This window comes from Chaetodon auriga, chromosome 10 (assembly GCF_051107435.1).
Source record: "Chaetodon auriga isolate fChaAug3 chromosome 10, fChaAug3.hap1, whole genome shotgun sequence".
NCBI classification, from domain to species: domain Eukaryota; kingdom Metazoa; phylum Chordata; class Actinopteri; order Chaetodontiformes; family Chaetodontidae; genus Chaetodon; species Chaetodon auriga.
In genome coordinates, this window is record NC_135083.1 from 9,777,596 (window position 1) to 9,796,157 (window position 18,562).

Consider the following 18,562-nt stretch of genomic DNA (forward strand, 5'->3'; position numbering starts at 1 on the left):
ATTTGTTTTGAAATAAGAGATAACACATTTTTCCTCTTACAAATGAGAAATTGAATTACATGTGGTGCTGTCACACTATGTTTGAACACTTACTATTATAAAGTTATAGTTTAAGTAAAAGTAATGATACCACAGTTCAAAGTACTCTGTTACACGTATTGACATTTTTACAAGCGATTTACATTGCACTGCATGTACTCAAGCAAAATTAGAATATTTACATTTAGTATTATCAACAAAATGCACTCCAAGTATCAAAAGATACTCATTAGACAGGTGACACATGCACCCTATTATACAGACGCGTCATGGCACTTTCTGTATTCTATTATTATACCTATTAGAGAATTAGATTTATTAAGTCATTAGATGATGTTAGTTAATGAAATGATATTGTTGCTGTCATCGGTGGAGCCAATTTGAACTACTTAACATCCTGTTGGGTATCTGAAACAACGTATTATAGTCTATCTGTATGTAAATGGTTAATTTGCACAGCAACTACTAACTACAGCTGTCAGATAAACGTAGTGAGATCATAAGTACACAAAAGTATCACAAAATGGAAACACTTGAACTCAAGTATCTCAAAATTGTACAAATTGTGGTGAATGTACTTAGTCACTTCCCACGAATTCTTAGCAGTAAAGGCAATCCATTTCACAGTCGACAGCACTAAATGACTCAGATACATGAGTTTACGATGTTAGGTTTACGACGGTAGAAATGTGTTCATAATTCAGAGTGTAGAAATTCACTTCCTGTGTTAATTGATCCCAGGCCAAATGTGTTTTGTTTTTTTCCCTTCCCTGCTGGGGACTGTTGATCTGTTATGAGAAAAAATCCTCATCAAAAGTAGCTCATTAAGACGTTTATGTGTGTCTCTCTAGTGAAGTCAGGTCTTTCAAATAGAAGTAAACACCCACTGTCCCAAAAAAAAAAAAAAAAAAACGACTTTCCTTTAATGCAACATGATGTCTAAAAGAAAACAAAAGCCAAAACCTAAGGGTTCAGAATTCTTTGACCCCAACAGTGATCTTCCCTGTGAGCACAGAGTGAATGTTATTTTTCTTGCTCACAGCATCTATTCCCCAGAGGAAAATATAGTTTCGCAGCCCTGATGAAAAAAAAAAATCATATGTGGACCAGTGTTTTGAACACAAGCTGCTTTCAAGGGATAGAGTTTCAATAAAAAGAACAGATGTTATCATGAACCACTTCAGGCTCCAACAAGTGTTTAGTTTTTTGTTTCTTAATGCTTTGCCAGACTTGCTGGAGAAAACTTAATTATGAAATCCTCAAACACTAACTAACTTGACAGGACACATCTGCAGAGACACAGGACCCTGCATCTTGTCAAACAGAGGAGAGTTGGGAGGTCTTTAAAAGGGCAGTCTGTCAGCTGAAACACTTAGTCTCAGTTTGAACTCACTGCAGGAGGAGCGCGTCGAGCGGTGCACTGACGGACAGCGCCTCATGACGAAGTGTCAGATTTACTTAACAGCGAATTCCTTTCTGTGGAGTGAAAGTGAATATATGAAAAGGATCTCTTTGCTTCAATGTGTGTGACTGTGGAGTCTGGTGTTTTCCATTGTCAAACACGTACCAGATGACCATCCTTGTGTCAACCCTGATTCAGAGCAAAGCTAAGGTAGGTGAGAACTTTTCTGTTATCACTGCAGCAGAAATCCACTGATGCATCCAGTGCAATGCAGGATAAGAATAGAGCATGCATGTGTGAGCTTGTTAATTGTTGAGTTTGCTCGGCCTGAACGCAAATATCATAGACAGAGGAAACCAATCATGTGACAGTTGACATTTGCATCATGTGCTCCACATACCAGTGACATTAATCCTTCTATTAGATTACATTAATTGGATTATGTACCATCATAATTCATCAAGTGGGTTCCCAGTAATAGCCGGACGCTGGAGCTATAGTCTTTGAGCTCACACGTAGCATCTTGTTTCACTTTAAGAATCACTTTTTCAACGTCCTCTGTTCGAATGTGTTACATATGGAATAGACAGCAAAGTACAAGAAGAATACTTCTCATGCCTGGTGCATTTCAAAGAATTGTCTCTTTGGTCTTAACACATCTCAAGAGTCAAATCAGTCAGCAACAAATAAATCATAAATGTTTTATTGTTTAAATTCAATATTTCGCTGGCATCTGTGTTGTAAAAGCTGCATCAAAGTCACAGGTTAAAGGAGTCCACGGGATGGTTATAAATGAATGCCTTCCAGTGCAGACATTTTGCAGTGTGAAGCAACATATGCTTGTTTTAATCCTTAGTGGGAGGATTAAATCCATCTGGAGGCCATTTCACTGTTACACTTGCCAAGAGGCACTTGGTAGCAGGCGTCTGTGCATGTTGCTCTCCAAAACCAAGCTTCCATGGTAGAGGGCACTATTTGACCATAACTGGAACTAATCTGATACCAGAGTAGGTTTCTCTAAGGTCATACACAGTTAAACATCAGTCACTGGTAGTGTTGCAGGAAAGAGGCCCCGTGTGAACTGGCCAAAAACGACCTGAAACCTGATCCTGCATCAGGACTGTGACACAGTTTGCAATGGTAGAGAGGAAATGTGTAGTTTATTCAGCGCAATGTTATCTACAATTTGGATGGAAAGGAAAAAATTGCCCTGAAGCATCCCGTTAAACTGTTATGGAACATGATGGAGGAAGTTCCATTTAAGTTTGCTTTGAACGTGGTTTTCCTTGTAAAATGCTTTATAAGGAACTCCGTTTATGAAGAAAAGATATTCAGAGAGGCTGTTTTGTGGAGTGCATTCAAATTGAATGGCTCAGGTCAGGATGACACATTTGCACAATGTTCCCATGGTGGAGAGTTGGTGTTCGGGAGTCTTCGAGGAGAATGAGTGTTAGCCCCCTCCTCGAAGACTTGAAGGATGGGAAGGTAATATATTGGTTGTGTCAGTTGCAGGTAAAGTGTCTGTGTGTGCTTATAATCCTGAGCTTCCCTCTGACTATGGCTGAGGTCCCTGGTCCATGCAGACACTCCATCACTCGGGAGCACCTGCTGACAGTCAGACATCTGGTAGGTCTTGAAGCAACATTAGAAATCACGCGTGGGTCGCACTAAACAGCCTTAGCTGAAATCTTCCTGCTGTTTGTGCAGATGGACAACCAATTGAGAAGTGGATGCTCAATAACCTACACATTCATTGAACGCAGAAGTTTGGTAAGATAACATTTGTTTTATGGGACTTGGAAGCCTTTGATTCAAACTTTCCATTGGGTGCACCGTGCTTTCATGTTTATTAGCTTGTGCTGTGATTTCCCACAGAGTAAGTGTTGCTTTGTAAAAGCTGCTTTACCCTGGATCCTGGAGCTCCTCACCACCCACTTCAAGTATGGTCGGGGTTCAATCAATGATGGATACGTCCAGTCCCTGAGAGCGCTCATCCTCAACATCTACTCTCAGAAATGTGTGCCTGAAATTAATGAAGAGGTTGAGGTGAGTGTGTGATTCTCAGGACTGATGTATTACATTTCCTGTCATAAATAACAAAGAAAAGAAATGTGTGATGTGAGGAACTGATGTCAGATAAATCTACAATACTTCTGAAAATACTTAAAGTATGATTCTGGGAATCTGCTGCAGGATAAGCCAGAGAGTTTTGAGATGCTCTACAGTGGGTCTCCTTCAGAGGCACTGCAGAGAGCTTCAGAGGTGCTGTCTGTTTACTGGGAGCTGGTGACAATGAGCGACGCACCTGTCGACTGGAGGTGCCAGCACGAATACACAGACATCTTTGGCTCTACCACGGAGCTATACACAGAGTTACCCATGCAACATTTTACAGGTGGGAATCTGTATCTGCTTTAAAGTTACGCACCTGTCTGGAGCTACTGGGATCACAGATAATGTGTCCTTTTCTGCAGACAGTTATGATAGGAACTCAGTCAAGGCCTCGCACAGAAGACCAGTAAGAGATCTGTACAAGCTTGGCTTCATCATCACTTCTGTCTGCGGAGGACTGCTGTTCATACTTACTGTCTACTGTCTCATCACACAAAAGGTAGGCTTCTGTTTTTTAATTCCCAAATCTCACATGCCCTAATAAAGCCTAGCAATGCATTCCAGTCATACTGCAATAAAGCAGACCTTGGCAGCTTCTGTCTGTGCTCTCTGGGGCACTCCCTCCTGCAGGAGTACTAGCCCTCCCTTGTTGGTAAGTACTGAGCATAACAAAATAAGGTGGAGGCTCAACTCACTGGCGAGAGCACATGTGCTATTTTACAGAAACACAAAAGTCTGCAAATGCATACAAGTGCAGTTCTCTTTGCTATTTGAGGGTCTTCGGTGCCATCAGCTGTTATTTCAGAAAATGTATTGTTTGGCTCAGAGTGGCAGTTTTCAACTGGCTGAGCCTCACAATCCACATTTGTCCTTATTCATTATGTATCATATTACTTATTCATGAGTCATGACCTCGACAAAATGTAAGATTTAAAAACTCCAAATTATTTCACAAAATGAATCCTGCAGCAACTTCAATGCTTTTATGTGCCCAAAAAACATGAAACAAGAAGGTGTGTGAGGAGCTTAAAGCTAGAGTAGATCATGTATTTTACAAGCTTTTCATGTGGTATTTGTTGAAATTCTCTTGACATCCAGACAGCAATCAATAAATCAAATGCTCTGACAAGAAAGAGAAAAATCCTGCATCTGTGGCTGTTGCAGGTCTGTAATAAGCCCATCCAATCATTTTATTCGGTCTGAATGTCATGATTGGATGGCCTACCTGCCTGTCTAGCTACATACCCGCCTACCTGAACACACTCTGCCTGTGTTCATACAGACTCATTGCACATGACCCAAGTCTTCCACAAGGCTAAGCAGATATATTGCTGAAGCTATGGCGAGCTAGTCACACATGAATGGCATAGAAAGTGCAGCCAAAGTTTCCCAGTGCTAGTTCGACAGCTGTGAGTACTGACAGTAGCTATGTTGGTTGTTTACGTTTATTTTGATCATGTTAGGTGTTTTCTTTCATGTGAGGGAGACATGAGGTAGTTGGATACGGTCAGTGATGGCAGTGATGCGCTGCACTCCAGTTCACACCCCCTGAGTTAACAGACCCTCGTTCAGTAGCTTACCCAGTAGCACAAAGCACCAAGATCAATGAGCTAAAGGTGTGGAATTGGCTGGTTTGCATTTCCATTTTTCCGTTGCTGAGTCATCCTCCGGCAGCATGTTCATGTGTTTTTTTGTGGGAGTGCTGTTGGAGGGAGGCCTGGGGGGACTTTTCGGTTGTACACTTTCAAAATCTCATTTACTCTTGTTGGTTTCTAAACATTACCCACTCCAGCTTTAAGAACCCAATAAAGTTAAGGCCCTGTGAAACAGCAGCAGCTGCAGATCATTCCTGGAAAAAAACGTTTTTTTTTTTCTAAAGGAATGATATGCTAATAGGTCTGGTGATGGGTAATTTGATGAAAAGGAGCATAAGCAGAAACGTCGCTGTCTTGAACTCGAAGCTGGTCTTAGTTATTAGCTCTCTGGCAGTATGTGGAATGCGTCTTCAATTTTTTTATCTGTGTGGAATTCAGACTGTACAGGCTAATGAGCTGTAAAAAAAAAAATTGCTTGCAATGCATTTTGCATCTTAGAAGAGTATAAACATTTCGGTGATGGTAGACAAAGCTGCTCTGTGGTTGTGATTACTGTCTGCTGTGCCAAGTTGAATAAGCTACATTTCATTAATCCTTGTGGAGAAAGTGTATTCTGCATCTGACCCAGATAAACATGTATGTAGGAGCACTGGACAGCCACAGCAAAGTGCTTGGGGACTAATTGTGAATCTGAGGCTACAGCTTTGGTCTGTTGGTCGCAGCAGTGTTGCTAATACATTATATGCATGTGATGCATTTGGTTGGTGTGGGCCATATCTGTAGTGTCTGCACGAACATGCAGACTGCACACAGAGAGGCAGCAGTCAACAGGTGACAGTGCTGGATCTTGTGTGTTTAGTGATTTCACACACATGTGTTGCGTTGATTGGCATGTCGATTTTGATCACATGAAAGTTTTGATCACATGAAAGGCAGGGGATGGATTTTAGCTGTCAAGCTGCACCAGAACTGAAGGATAACGACAGTCATTCAGTCACATCAGACCTCCTCACAATGTGTGCATGCACAAATAGGACTTTGCTAGTCGGTCAGAAGTCATTTGATTCCCAGGAGGCCCCGCAAACCAGTATTCATCACCATTATGTTATAAATAGTCTGACATGAAAGAAAAATGTACAAAATCTGAACTTTTTTTTTACTTCAAATATTCACAAAATATACAGAACATTACAAACCTTGACTACTAGGTCCAATAGTGTGCAAGATTAGCTGCTGACAGTGCTGTTAATAAAAACCAGAACAACAACAACTAATTTAATAACCAAATGACTTCAACCTTTCAAAGAACCCACATCATAAGACCAGTGTTCACCAACACATAAAGTAATCATTTTGGAAATGCTGCTCATGGGTCTTGACTTGGAAAAATGCTGCCCAAAAAACAGAGAAAGAAAAAAAAAAAAACCTGGAAAAACAACTGATCTTAGAAAATGGGAAGGCGTCATGGCATCATTACATGACAGAGTAGAATACTGCGACAGAGAGAGAGTCCTCCTGAGACAACTAGTACACTTAATCGGCATTATCCACCCCACTTACAGCTGTCTTGCTTTCTATTTTCCTCATGCAGTTTTTTCCATTCCTCTTCATTTTCCATCATTGACTTTGATTTAAAACTTTAAGACTGCTACGCAAATCAAAGCAATTCGGAACGACAGGGAGGCCCCATCAGGGAGGGTTCCTACTGAGGTGTCATTGCAAATCGTCCATTGGTTCTTTAAGGGGTTGCAGTTGTCGCTTTTTGAGACAGTGGGTGCCAAATAGTTTCCTGTTCACCAGCTACACATCAGTCCACAACCTCTGTCAGCCAATCTTATCTTTTCTCTTCCCTCTGATGCTGTCTTCTGTCATTTCAGTGTGTGTGTGTGTGTGTTACACAGTACTTTGCCACATGGATAATTGCAGATGTAAAACCGGGCAAATTTCATTTTGCTGCCAAACGTTATCAGTGAGTCAGACCTTGAGATGGGACAAAAAGAGGTTGCAAGTGATGCATAATCCTGAATCCCTGGTGGAATCAATGGCCATAATCCAACCTTTGTGAACTCATACCACAGTGATTTGCAGTTGGGGAAACAAAATAATCTTGATCCTGTTACTAGCAGGATGGTTTCCCCTTTTTCCTCAGATCCTACAGAACAGAGCTCTGTTGAACACCGCAGGACTTAAACAGGCATGGGCGGAGGAGCTGGATGTAGAATTTAAAGATGAAGTTTGGGATGAATGTCTGGAAAGCATTAATGATTGTTCATTCAGTGTCAGACATAGCTCTATACAGTTTAAAATGTTACACTGACTCTATTGTTTCAGGGCAAAGTTACACAGCTTTTTTTTCCCCCTGAGGCCTCACATGTTTGTCATCAGTGTAGGTCTGATCTGTAATTTAACACGTTCTTTCTGGTCATGCAGTAAACTTTACACAGACTGGAAAAGCATCTTTCCTTGTTTTTCAGAGGCTTTTGGGAAATGTTGAGAACCTGATATGCTCATAGCTTTTTTTTTTTTTTTTTTTTAGAGCACCTTGTTTTGCCAACATGTATGAAAAAAAAATTGCCTTTATATGTGGAATGGTGATTGCAAAAAAGTTTCTTACGAGTGTGGAACATGGAAACTGCGTCCATTTGTGGTTTGTGGTTGAGAGGAATGCAAACATATCATCTCTGGAGAGACTGAGAGTTTGTAATGAAGACAGAGGTGTGTCCCATAGGATCTGGGACCCTGTGCTGAAATGTTTTCAGGGTAAAGGGTAATGTATTCAAAGCTGTGGGAAGCGGCTTTTTGTTGGGTTTGCTACACTTCTGTACATGCTGGGGGCGATGCTGTACCACATACACATGAATTGATTTATATTATTAAAATTTCACTCCTTGTGGCACAATGGAATATAACATAGGCTATTTTAATACATTATTCCACACAGCACACAAGAACATATGTAAACACACACAATATTTAAACAGCACAAATACATTACATCATTTAAACCCCTGGTTCATTTATAACTATTCATGGGGGGTGACGAGCCGGAGGAAATTAATTATTATCTAAAGTTTCTTATCATGTTCTAGTTCTGTGATTATTTTGAATTCACTTTTAATTGGCGCAGTAACCCTGTAGCCAACTTCTACAAACTTGTTGAAGTTCAATTCCTCATGCTGCTAACAATACTGCTATTCGAGTGTTGTAATACAATGTTTTGATCTCCTCAAATCCCCATCGTGTGAGTCTGCTTTCTGTCTGCCTCCATTGTGTCATTTTACCAGACCATTTACCATTTATTCTCTCAGCATTCGTGGTGCAATCTGATTGAGTTTTTGTAAGACTTGACAGGAAAGATTGATTGTTTATCTTTATTTTCCTGACTTTTACTGGCAGTGATGGACAAATATTGATGAGGTGCACAACTCCGTTCTGTCACTCTGCAGTGATCTTCTGAGCTTGCTTTCACCTGTAGCTTTTGTCTATGAACCTGCTCACTCTGTCTCCTGTCTCATCTGCTTTTTGCCACAGTGTGTGGGTAAATGCAGCCCTGCCAACAGCCCCTTGAGGGCCCCTTGAGGGCTAAGCGCTAAGCACTGAACTCTCTCTGACTTAAATTAACATCATCTGTGTCTGAGAATGTTTGTCTACAGGGGGATTCAAGGTCTTAAAATGCTTTATGAGGATGTCAACAACATTTTGTGAATATTTTGCAGCTAAATGTGCTGCTGTATTCATTTTTTCACCATGAAGTCTGGATTAGCAAACATAATTAATTGCCACTTCTGCTTTTGACCGTGATCTCGACACAGCGGACCACCTGTTTCTATCTCAATGGCAAACCAGGCCCCACCCAACCTGGCATGGATTTTATAATCCACATAAATGTTTTACCCTGGATGCCCTTACCACCTCAAACCTTCCCATTTATCAGGGCTTGGGAGTGGCAGCTAGGAGGGCTGATTGTCCTCTGTGGCTGGGGAGCAACCCGGGGTTCAGTGTCCCAAAGACTTGTGACATGTGGACAGGAGACAGACCCCCTCTATGTCCTGAGCTTCCCACGTGCTAGATGGTTTGATAAACAGAAGTCCTCCGTGGAGACTTTGGGAAGGGCAGCAATTTTCCAAAAAATACTCGGCCAGGTGATTGGAGGAACCATCTATCTGTCACCATCTATCACAGGCTAACTTCAACCAATCAGATCAATGAACCAAATGACATAGTTGGACTCTTTCCAAAGTTAGAGAAGACAAGACAAGCCTTCAATGCCATTCTTTGCTTTTTTTCATTGAAGAAAAACTCTCCCGTTCTGATGTAATTGATGCTCAGCAACATCTACATTAATCTCTTCGGGACGATTGTTGTTTTGGAGCAAACAGTTGCTTCTCTTGGTATCACACATAACCACACACGTATCTGCTAGTCGTTCCTCGTAGGGCCCTGATTGGCGTGAACCACTGTGGTTTGGCCACATAACTTGAAGCCTGACTAGATGAGCTCTTAGCTCCTGTGCACTCATGAAGTTACCTTGCGAGGCAAGAGTTAATTGCATGTATAAACACCACTAGACACCCTGAAATAATAGCCTATTCAATGCCATTTATACACTCAATTATGGCAATAGCTGTGGTGAATTAGTTGTGTAATCACAGATGCAACTCCAGCAATCATTTCTGATTATATGTGGCAAACAAAATCCTGCAAAGCTAAACTCAGTGCACTGTGCACTGACAGATGGTCAAGCATACAGGCTTTGATGTAATGTATAGGTTGACTCGCCTGATGCAGACTGTGGGTTTAAGCCTATTTCAGACAGAAATTCTTGTCCATTGTTCCTTACTATCTGTGTGTTACCATTTTCGAAATCCCCATGCTACGGGAAACAACAACCTTCAAACTGGTGACCTACACACTGAAAATGGCAAGTTACCCCAATCCTCACCTGGTCACCAATGGTACGACCATAGACAAGCAAGAAGCTGTTACTTTTTCTTTTGTGAGGATTTAGTCATTCCCATTGTGCAAATGCCCCCCCACACAGGTCTGGACTTTGTGCCTCCCAAGGCCATTGTGTTTAGTTTAAAGTAATGGCTGTACAAAAAGATGGACGACATGACATCTCCTCTGACATTTCAATCGGCCTTTGGTGGCTGGCGGCAGAATAGGTCATAAACCTGGCCCTTTATGCTAGAAGATAGGACATGGGACAAAGATGGCTTCTATTAATTAGTTATTTGTTGTTATAAAATGGGGTTGTAACATCATGATTGACAGCTAATCCTAACGTGTGATTGAGGCAAATGAGTGTATGGCCTCAGTACTGCAGCTCCATCCACCAGTCACTGCTGGGCACACTCTGGCTCCATGTGACAGCACCATTTTTGCTTCATTTTTGTTCAACAGGAGGGAGTAGAGACCTGTCATCCATCTTTATTTACAGTCTTTTCCCCCCTCTATAGCAGAATGATAATGAGTCAGGTTAAATCATTCTCCAGCTCTGACACAGTGCTATGGAGATTAGTCCGACCATGCGAGACAAATAGATCATAACAAATTGAGCCCTGTGAGAGTTTATAGCTACTGAATGCAGGGCTGCCAACTTTTCAGTTTGTTTTGGAGTGAGATTTGGATTCAGTGAAGTTGGGGCATGTTATGAGGAGGCGTTCTGTGATGTTTCCCACTGCAGGGATCATTGGGTCATTGGGAGAATCACATTACATGAAAAGTAAATAAAAGGGAAAAACTTGTTGCACTTAAATATTTCCTCACAAAGCAGTTGTTAGCTGAACTGTTTTGTTTGGATTACTCATGTTGTTCTTTTCAGTTTTGTCAGCAGTACTTGACAGTACTGGCACATATTTATTAATAAGATTGCAAAAGCAATTCATCTTAATTGAGAAATGATACATGAAGGTGTTGACACATAAATATTAGCTGGTGAGCACAGAAGACTTTGAGAAGACTTTCTGTGTGCTGTGTGGACAAAAAAGTCTTTTTGTACATAGTCCTCATGAGGGAGCAGCTTTGAGGACTCCTCTTATTTGGTTATCACTTGTATTTGATTTGTTCGGGCAACATGAGGGCGTGTCGGCAACCGTTTAATGTTAAACCCAGAATGTAATTTACATGAATGATTTTTCATTATACTAAACTCAAAACCTGTTATTTGTGAGTCACGAGAAAGTTTAACAGAGACACAGTGTCCCTGTAACTAGTCCCTGTGAGAGCAGGACGAGAGATACTGCAGCCAGAAGAAACAGTGCTTGGAATTACAGCATGCATGGGAATATATTACAATAGTGTGTATTACTCCCTTTGATGGTGCAAATAGCTCACTGCTGTTTCGTCCTGCTGTGCTGTACTGCTCTGTCTCATCTGTCCCACAGACTGTATTAACCAAGGTCAATGTCCTCTTTTCATCTTTGGTTGTTGGCAGCCCTGATCCTGGATGCAAGCTGTCTGGGACATATGTGAACTCTGTCCACCTGAAATCTGAGTAATATGGCAGTGCTAATAAAACTTCATTGGATTAAATCCTGTAACTGTATGAAGTTCCAGAAACAAACCAAACATACAGCTCTGTATAGAACACAGAGCCAAACAAACCATCTCTTTCAAAAGACTTGGAATTCACATCACTGCCGTCCAACACAACATCACAAAATTCAACACTGAAAATACAAAAGACTTCAACAAGATATGATTAATTTTTGCTGGGATCCTCTTGAAACTGACTTGTGACCCACCATGAGTCACCACCCTCCAGCTGAGAACTGGGCTCTAGCTTTGTCTGCAGCTGAGAGACAATATAATGTAAACATATCATTGCCAAGGACGGCAAATCACTCACCAGCTGTACATTTGCAAGTTGGTTGTAAAAGGTTTTTTAGTTTAGTTTAAGGGGTGTTAGAGGCTGTGGTGCTGCTTGGAATCGCAGGATTGCTATAATGACTTGTCATAGTGGACGCAATATTGAATCATGTATAAAGACGTCTCTGCTCCTTCCAGCATTACCCTCTGCTGCCCTGTCAATTTGTTCACTAATGACATCAATAAATTCTGTCAAATATATTTTTTTGTCTCAGTTTTCACATGGAAGTTTGTCAGTCACCTGCCTCCCACTCTCTCATCAGTAAGGACTCTGTCTTGTATGATTTAGTTACTTCAAAATTTAATAAATGGGGTGTGTGTGTTGTATATATGCATATTTAATCACCCTGTAGTTGTGTGCTTTTACTTCATGAAGTCTTTTCTTTCCAAAACAGAAAACTCACAACCCTCACAGATCAAGATCATATACAAACTCAAGGTAAGAACTATGAATCTAATAATGTTAAATGATGATTTTTATTGTTCTGAATGATCAAGAGTACAGTAGACCTGCTCTATGAATAATATTGACTTAATCCATATCTTTGTTAATTGAACTTCAGCAGAGACCTGCAGGACATAGAGATGGACTCACAATAATGTGAGTATCCCTCTGACATCTTTAGTTTTCTGGACGGTTTAACAGCTGAAGCTGGAACAGAATAAATGTCTTACACAACTATGTCTGTTTTGATTCAGAACACGAATGCGTGTTTTCTCTCTCCTCAGACAGTAAAGAAGACATCGCTGCAGCAGCAGACGGAGCTGTACATTTTATCCATCATGAACATGTTTGCATATCAGTATTGTGTGTGTAATGTATCATAGTCACCTATTTAATCAGAAGCTTGGCTTTGACTGAGAGCAAAGGTGGACCATATTTGGAAAAATGTGCTATGTATATTATGTTCACGCGTTATCTACTGCAGGTATCTTTTCAAGTTCACAAAAAGTTTTTATTTTTACAATAGTTATATGTTGTATGTGGAATAATGTGTCCCCATTTGCTACCACTTAACCAACTGTTTGTAATGTTGTTTGTGAAACACAAGTTATTTATTTGTTTGACTGTATTCAATCTCTGTATTGATAATTAAAGTTCCATCACTACCAAATCTAAAATACAATGTTCTCCAGCTGTCCTGCTAACATTGCATTTACACTGTATATGAATCCAATGAAGTTACATTTAAAGGGCGGGCAATTACCACGTTAAGTGATTTAAGGCACTTTATAGCCTGCATTCTGTTTGAGTAAACACTATGAGGAGTCAGAAATCCCAGCCAAACAGTGACTTCTACCCATTTGGAAATGATTAGCTTACTGTGCAGATCAATACACAGTCTTCATGCAGCCAACTTGTAAATATCATGTCCAAATATTTGAAGATTTGATTTATTCAGCTTTATTGCACAATGGTGTGAACAGTCTCAATATGTTCTTCTGAAGAATATTCTGGTTACACACACACTGAGACGATATTAATGGCAGAGAGAGAAATTATTCAAATGGATTCACAAGACATGTTTTGACTGATTTGGTGGACTCATATGCATGCATGATATTCCTCATTCCTCATTACTGGTGGCAAATATGTGATAATAGTGAGAGAGGAGTGAGAGAGGCTAGTGTGTTCTTCAATGTTGTCCTGACTTTCACCCGTGTTTACTGAGTCATAGTCTTGCCTAATAATTTATAATAGTAAACTGCATAATGTCTGACATGTTATGTCTGACTGATTTTTGTGTGTGTGTGTGTGTGTCTCAGAGAGGACCAAATCAGTAAATCCTGTCAAAGGATTGCCACATGTGTTTATGTGCATGTGTGCTGGCCTCTTATTTGTTTTTGTGTCAGAATATGAAGCGGAGGAGTAAAAAAACAAAAAAACAAAAAAAAACAAAAAAACAAAAAAAAAACAAAAAAACAAAACCCAGGTCTACCCCACAACCTCTGCTGAGCCAAATGCAGCCAGCAATATAACATAATTCATAACACTTAATTTCACAGGCTACTGCTTATCAGTGTGCAAACCACTGTTACGCTAGCATGAAATCCATTCTTTGTGCCAAGATATTGTTCCATTACAAAACAAGGAAAGTATTCCTATAATTCAATGTTGTGCCTTTCTGTAGAGGATTGGAGGCAGCTGTGGAAGATGAAAAGGCAAGCTGTCTTCAACAATAAATATGTGGGAACTGCCTAAGACAAGTCAGAATTGTCAAGAAAGCAGCCGCCCTGTTTCCTCTCACCCCAAATCTCTGCCTCTTTTACCCTCAAATCATGAGTGATGCATAGCTTTCCAGCTATGTGGAAGCAAGTTCTAAATCCTGACATTGACTTATGGACTTCCTCTGTCTCTCAAGCGCACATTCATATGTGATATGCAGTAAAAGAAATTTTTTAAAGAAAGACAGACACAGCAGAGAAAAACATGGACTTCTTCGGATTAAAGGAAAACACACATTTTGGTGTTCATTTAGTTCATATTTCTGCTCTGAAAGTGTGTGCAAATCAGTGCACATTCAACAAAATAATGCCTCATTTGCATATTTAAACATCAAATTTCAGAAAACATGTCAGACAACAAATAGCTGTTTAAATGCAAGCAATTATCTGGTGATATTTGTTAGTTTTTTCCCCTATTCACCTGTAGTGTCTTGCCTTAAACACTGTTGCTAAAATTAGATTAGACAATTATATCAGTCTTGAATTCAATATATGATCATCTTTGCAGAGCTCAGAGGCTCATTTGAGGAGGAATACATATTTTTCAACGTTATGACCCCAAACACCTTTAAATGTTGAAATGCTATTTGAAAAGTCACTGATATCACTGCAGCTCAACTGTTTTATCACCTTATGCCACATGGTGGAGGCAAAGATCCAAACTGACACTTTCCTACAGGTTACACTTTGTCAGACATGACACAAGCACAACTTGATATCATCGGCTCCAACTTATGTATATTTAAGAGTGTTAATTACTCCTATTTTACTACTGGAGCTGGTAATGAACTCAATTTGTTGAAAGCATGTCAGTCACCTGGCCTTTTCTCTTCATCCTGATCCATATGTTTGTCATCTGGATATGTGATTATACAACAGTGGAATTTCCCGTTGACTAATACTGGAACTGTTACATTTGCAATAATAATAGCATCTCTCATAACGGTTCAACAAAACATTTGCTCAAAGCATGTTTCGATAGAGTCGGCTATGAACCATAGATGTTAAATCAAGTGGCAGGAGGTTGGAGGTATCGTAGATGGAGCGAAACTCTGGATGAGTGGAGACAAATCGGCTAGAGAGATCAGGAAGCACTACACATCAATAAAGGCCACATGCCGCAAACAGTAGGCAGCTTCAGCAGGAATGTCTTTGGCTCCGATCTCATTGGCATCCAAACGCAGCATTCTCAGCTTGGAGAAGTTTGTCATGTCAACTGTGCTGCAGAAACTGCTCAAGGAGAACTCTGAAAGACACAAGAGGAAGGACACATGAAGGGAGGTGACTGCTGCTGTATGTTCCTCCTCCTGGGACTTTACGTGTGGCCATGCTAGAGTTGCTTCTTACACTTCTATGTTGCAGCTACTTTAGAAGTCAGAGTGACAATATCACATCTTTTAAAAATGCTGTCCCCTAATTTCATTACACCCAGTCCGGAGCTTTGAATTATTTCAAATTTAGTTTTTATTGGCTTTTTATTGCTTGTATAAAGTTTGTTTTGTGTGTGAGGTTCCACAGGAGAAAGTGTTGACTTCGGGGGAAGGGCATCATTTCAAAGACTGATTCACACACAGTCTGAAAATGTTGCTTTGGAGGTCATGTAGTGGTGGAAAACTTTGCTGCATGCTCAGTCAACACTGCAAAAGGGAAGTGTCCTTGATGGATGTGGCCAAAAGTGCAATAAATCCAAGTTTAAGAAACAGAGCAGCCAAAAAAAAAAAAATGAGGACATTAAACTGCCAAATATGGTTAGGAGCTGGAAGATGTTGAACATCCAGATCAGCTTAAAGAGTGCAATGAACTTTACTTGAGTTGAAAAAGCACAGTGCATTATGTGGCTGAGGGCAGGGTGGGTTGAGCTCACTAAAGTGCTTCCGTAGAGGAAAATTAAATCAGCTCCTTCGCGTCAATATCAAAGATCATTGTAATATCAACACACAATCCACTTTTCTAACCGTCAAACTTCCTTCAAGTTTATCCTTCCACCGAATACCGATTTGTTTACCAAATCCATTCGGTCACATTGGGAGAGTCAACAGTTGAAACTTTCCACCCACATTTGTGCCATTAAAGCTTTGTGGGATTTTGGTGTCATTAATTGCACAGTTCATAACCGTGTGAGCAGCAGAGCGTGCGTCCCGCTGCATCGACCAACCCAATTAGAAATCGAAGTTATGTGGCATCTCATTTTTACGATTTAAAATGGAGAAAAGCTCAGCATTGTAAATTGTGGCTGTAGGGTTCACGTACAGAATGGCAGCTCAAGTACGCAACTAAGTGGCAATAATCCAAACATTTTACACAGTTTAAGATGGGCTTCAGAAGAGGAAAAATAACCATGTAAAAGAACTGAGTGCTTGTAACCACATTACGGTTCTTAATGAGTTTTATATTTCCAACGGGACTTTAAAGTCTCTAGTTCACTTCTATATTACGTGTTAAACGGCCAAAAATCTGAAGTAACAGAGAAGTGTGCATACCTTTGATCTTATTGGCTTGTAAATAAAGGTTCTCCAGGTCCCTACTGACAACAGGGATTCTCTCCAGTTTATTGAAAGAAAGGTCAAGCTCAACCAGCGTGCTGATATTGAAGACATTGGAGGGAAGTCCTTTATCTGTCAGCTTGTTATGAGCCAACCGGACAAACTGCAGTTTGGGATACATGGATAGAAAGCCCGTTGGCACACTCTCTATGTTATTAAACTCCAAGTAGAGCTGCTGCAGCCTCTCAGGAAGGCTGTGAGGGATTTTGGTCAACCCGTTTTTCCTCATATCCAGCAGGGTCAGAGACTTCAGTCCCTTGAACACACCTCCAACATCCTCTATGACATTTGCTTGGAGCTGAAGGTTGATGAGGTTGGACATCCCCTCGAAAGAGCTGGAGGGGACTTTCGAGATCTTATTGTGACCGAGTCGCAGGTGTGTGATGGACTTTGGCAAGTTGGGAGGCACGCGTGTAAGCTCATTGTGATCCAGGAAGAGCTGGTCCAGGTTCTTCAGCTTGCTGAATACATTCTTGCCGATCTTGTCTGAGCTGAGCTTGTTGTGAAACAGCACAAGCCAGACCAAGTTAGTAGCGTTGTCAAACACCCCATCCTGAATGCCTGTGATCTGGTTCCGCTGCAGGTAGGCGTACTTAATATGCGAGGGGACGTAGGGAACATGCTGAAGGTTGCGGCTGTGACAGTACATAGCTGTGGGGTAGGCTGAAGGGCAGTCGCACTCTAGGGGGCAGTCCACGGCCTCAGCCTGCCAGCCAACATGCCGCCGCCGCCCTCGCAAATGGGACAGCCACTGGAACTGGCTATACTGCTGGCTGGTGCTCAAATCCACTAGTCCCATTATGAGGAGGAGCGCCACTGTCTGCATGATTACTGATGGAGAAGCCAGGAAGAAAAACATGTCACTGAGAGTTGATATGAAGTCAAACGTAGGATGTTAGCTAATAACTCAAATCTTTAATACACTGAGAAGATGTTTGCCAACTCACGCTGAACTATGCTGGTTCAGTAATTTAAGACAGAGATTATTCTCTCTGTTCCACTTCCTAAAGATAGAGTAGGTGCAGTATACCTACCTGTTGGTTGATCAGAGCCGATGCCTCCTGTCTTGCTCACGTCGCCTGTCTTTCTCAGTCTGAGAGGACTGCGTTGTTGGTAGAGTAAATACCGACACCACCCCCCTCAACAAAGCTGCCGCCCCCACCCTGAGTCTCATTAAAGCACATACATTTTTCCACTTGCATGTAGAAGGTGTACTATAACATATTACCTCCAGCCATGTCAATATCAATCCCATCTGTGAACTGGCACAGACATCTGTTTTTTAACAACCCTGTTTTCCTTGACTGTAACATGCCTTATCATTAGCACCGCCACGCAAAGTCTGGCTTGTGGTTTACTGTTGTGGAGTGGAGGTGATGGAGAGGGTGGTGGGAGTTATGGCATAGAAAATTTCAAACCAGACTAGACACTCTAATTGGGGATGTGCTTGTCTCAGATAAAACAATGCAGCTTCAACAAAGTTTAAAATCTGACTCTTGAAGTTGCAGCATGCTTCTGCCCGTCACACTCTTCATGCTTCAGCATGTACAAAGTATGACTAACCCTGTTATTTGTCCATTGCTTATGCTTGTTTTCTCTGTTCGTGCCAGCATCAGGTACTACTTTTGTCAATTACAGTGTTCAAACAGTGGAGAAAGTCAGCATATGCGTTTGTGTTGGCGCCTGCAGACAGAAAACCACCATTACTATCCTACAGATTGTTGTCCTTAGAATGGGCCTCGACATTCATGTCCACCATTAGAGGAGGAAAATTG

At 41.0% G+C, this 18,562-nt stretch overlaps 2 protein-coding genes across 2 annotated transcripts; one reads left to right on the forward strand and one right to left on the reverse strand.

Moving 5' to 3' along the window:
* Positions 1-1,552: 1,552 nt before the first annotated feature.
* Positions 1,553-12,618, forward strand: csf1b (colony stimulating factor 1b (macrophage)). The gene is made up of 8 exons (XM_076741843.1): positions 1,553-1,651; positions 2,948-3,067; positions 3,149-3,211; positions 3,317-3,487; positions 3,635-3,836; positions 3,916-4,052; positions 12,414-12,457; positions 12,582-12,618. Exons 1-8 carry the CDS (start codon positions 1,610-1,612, stop codon positions 12,616-12,618), a joined length of 816 nt encoding a protein of 271 aa, XP_076597958.1. The 5' UTR covers positions 1,553-1,609.
* A 2,720-nt stretch (positions 12,619-15,338) lies between these two features.
* fmodb (fibromodulin b) lies at positions 15,339-17,646 on the reverse strand. Its single transcript, XM_076741931.1, has 2 exons — positions 16,725-17,646; positions 15,339-15,490 (listed from the first exon to the last, which is right to left on the reverse strand). Exons 1-2 carry the CDS (start codon positions 17,644-17,646, stop codon positions 15,339-15,341), a joined length of 1,074 nt encoding a protein of 357 aa, XP_076598046.1.
* Between the last annotated feature and the right edge of the window lie 916 nt (positions 17,647-18,562).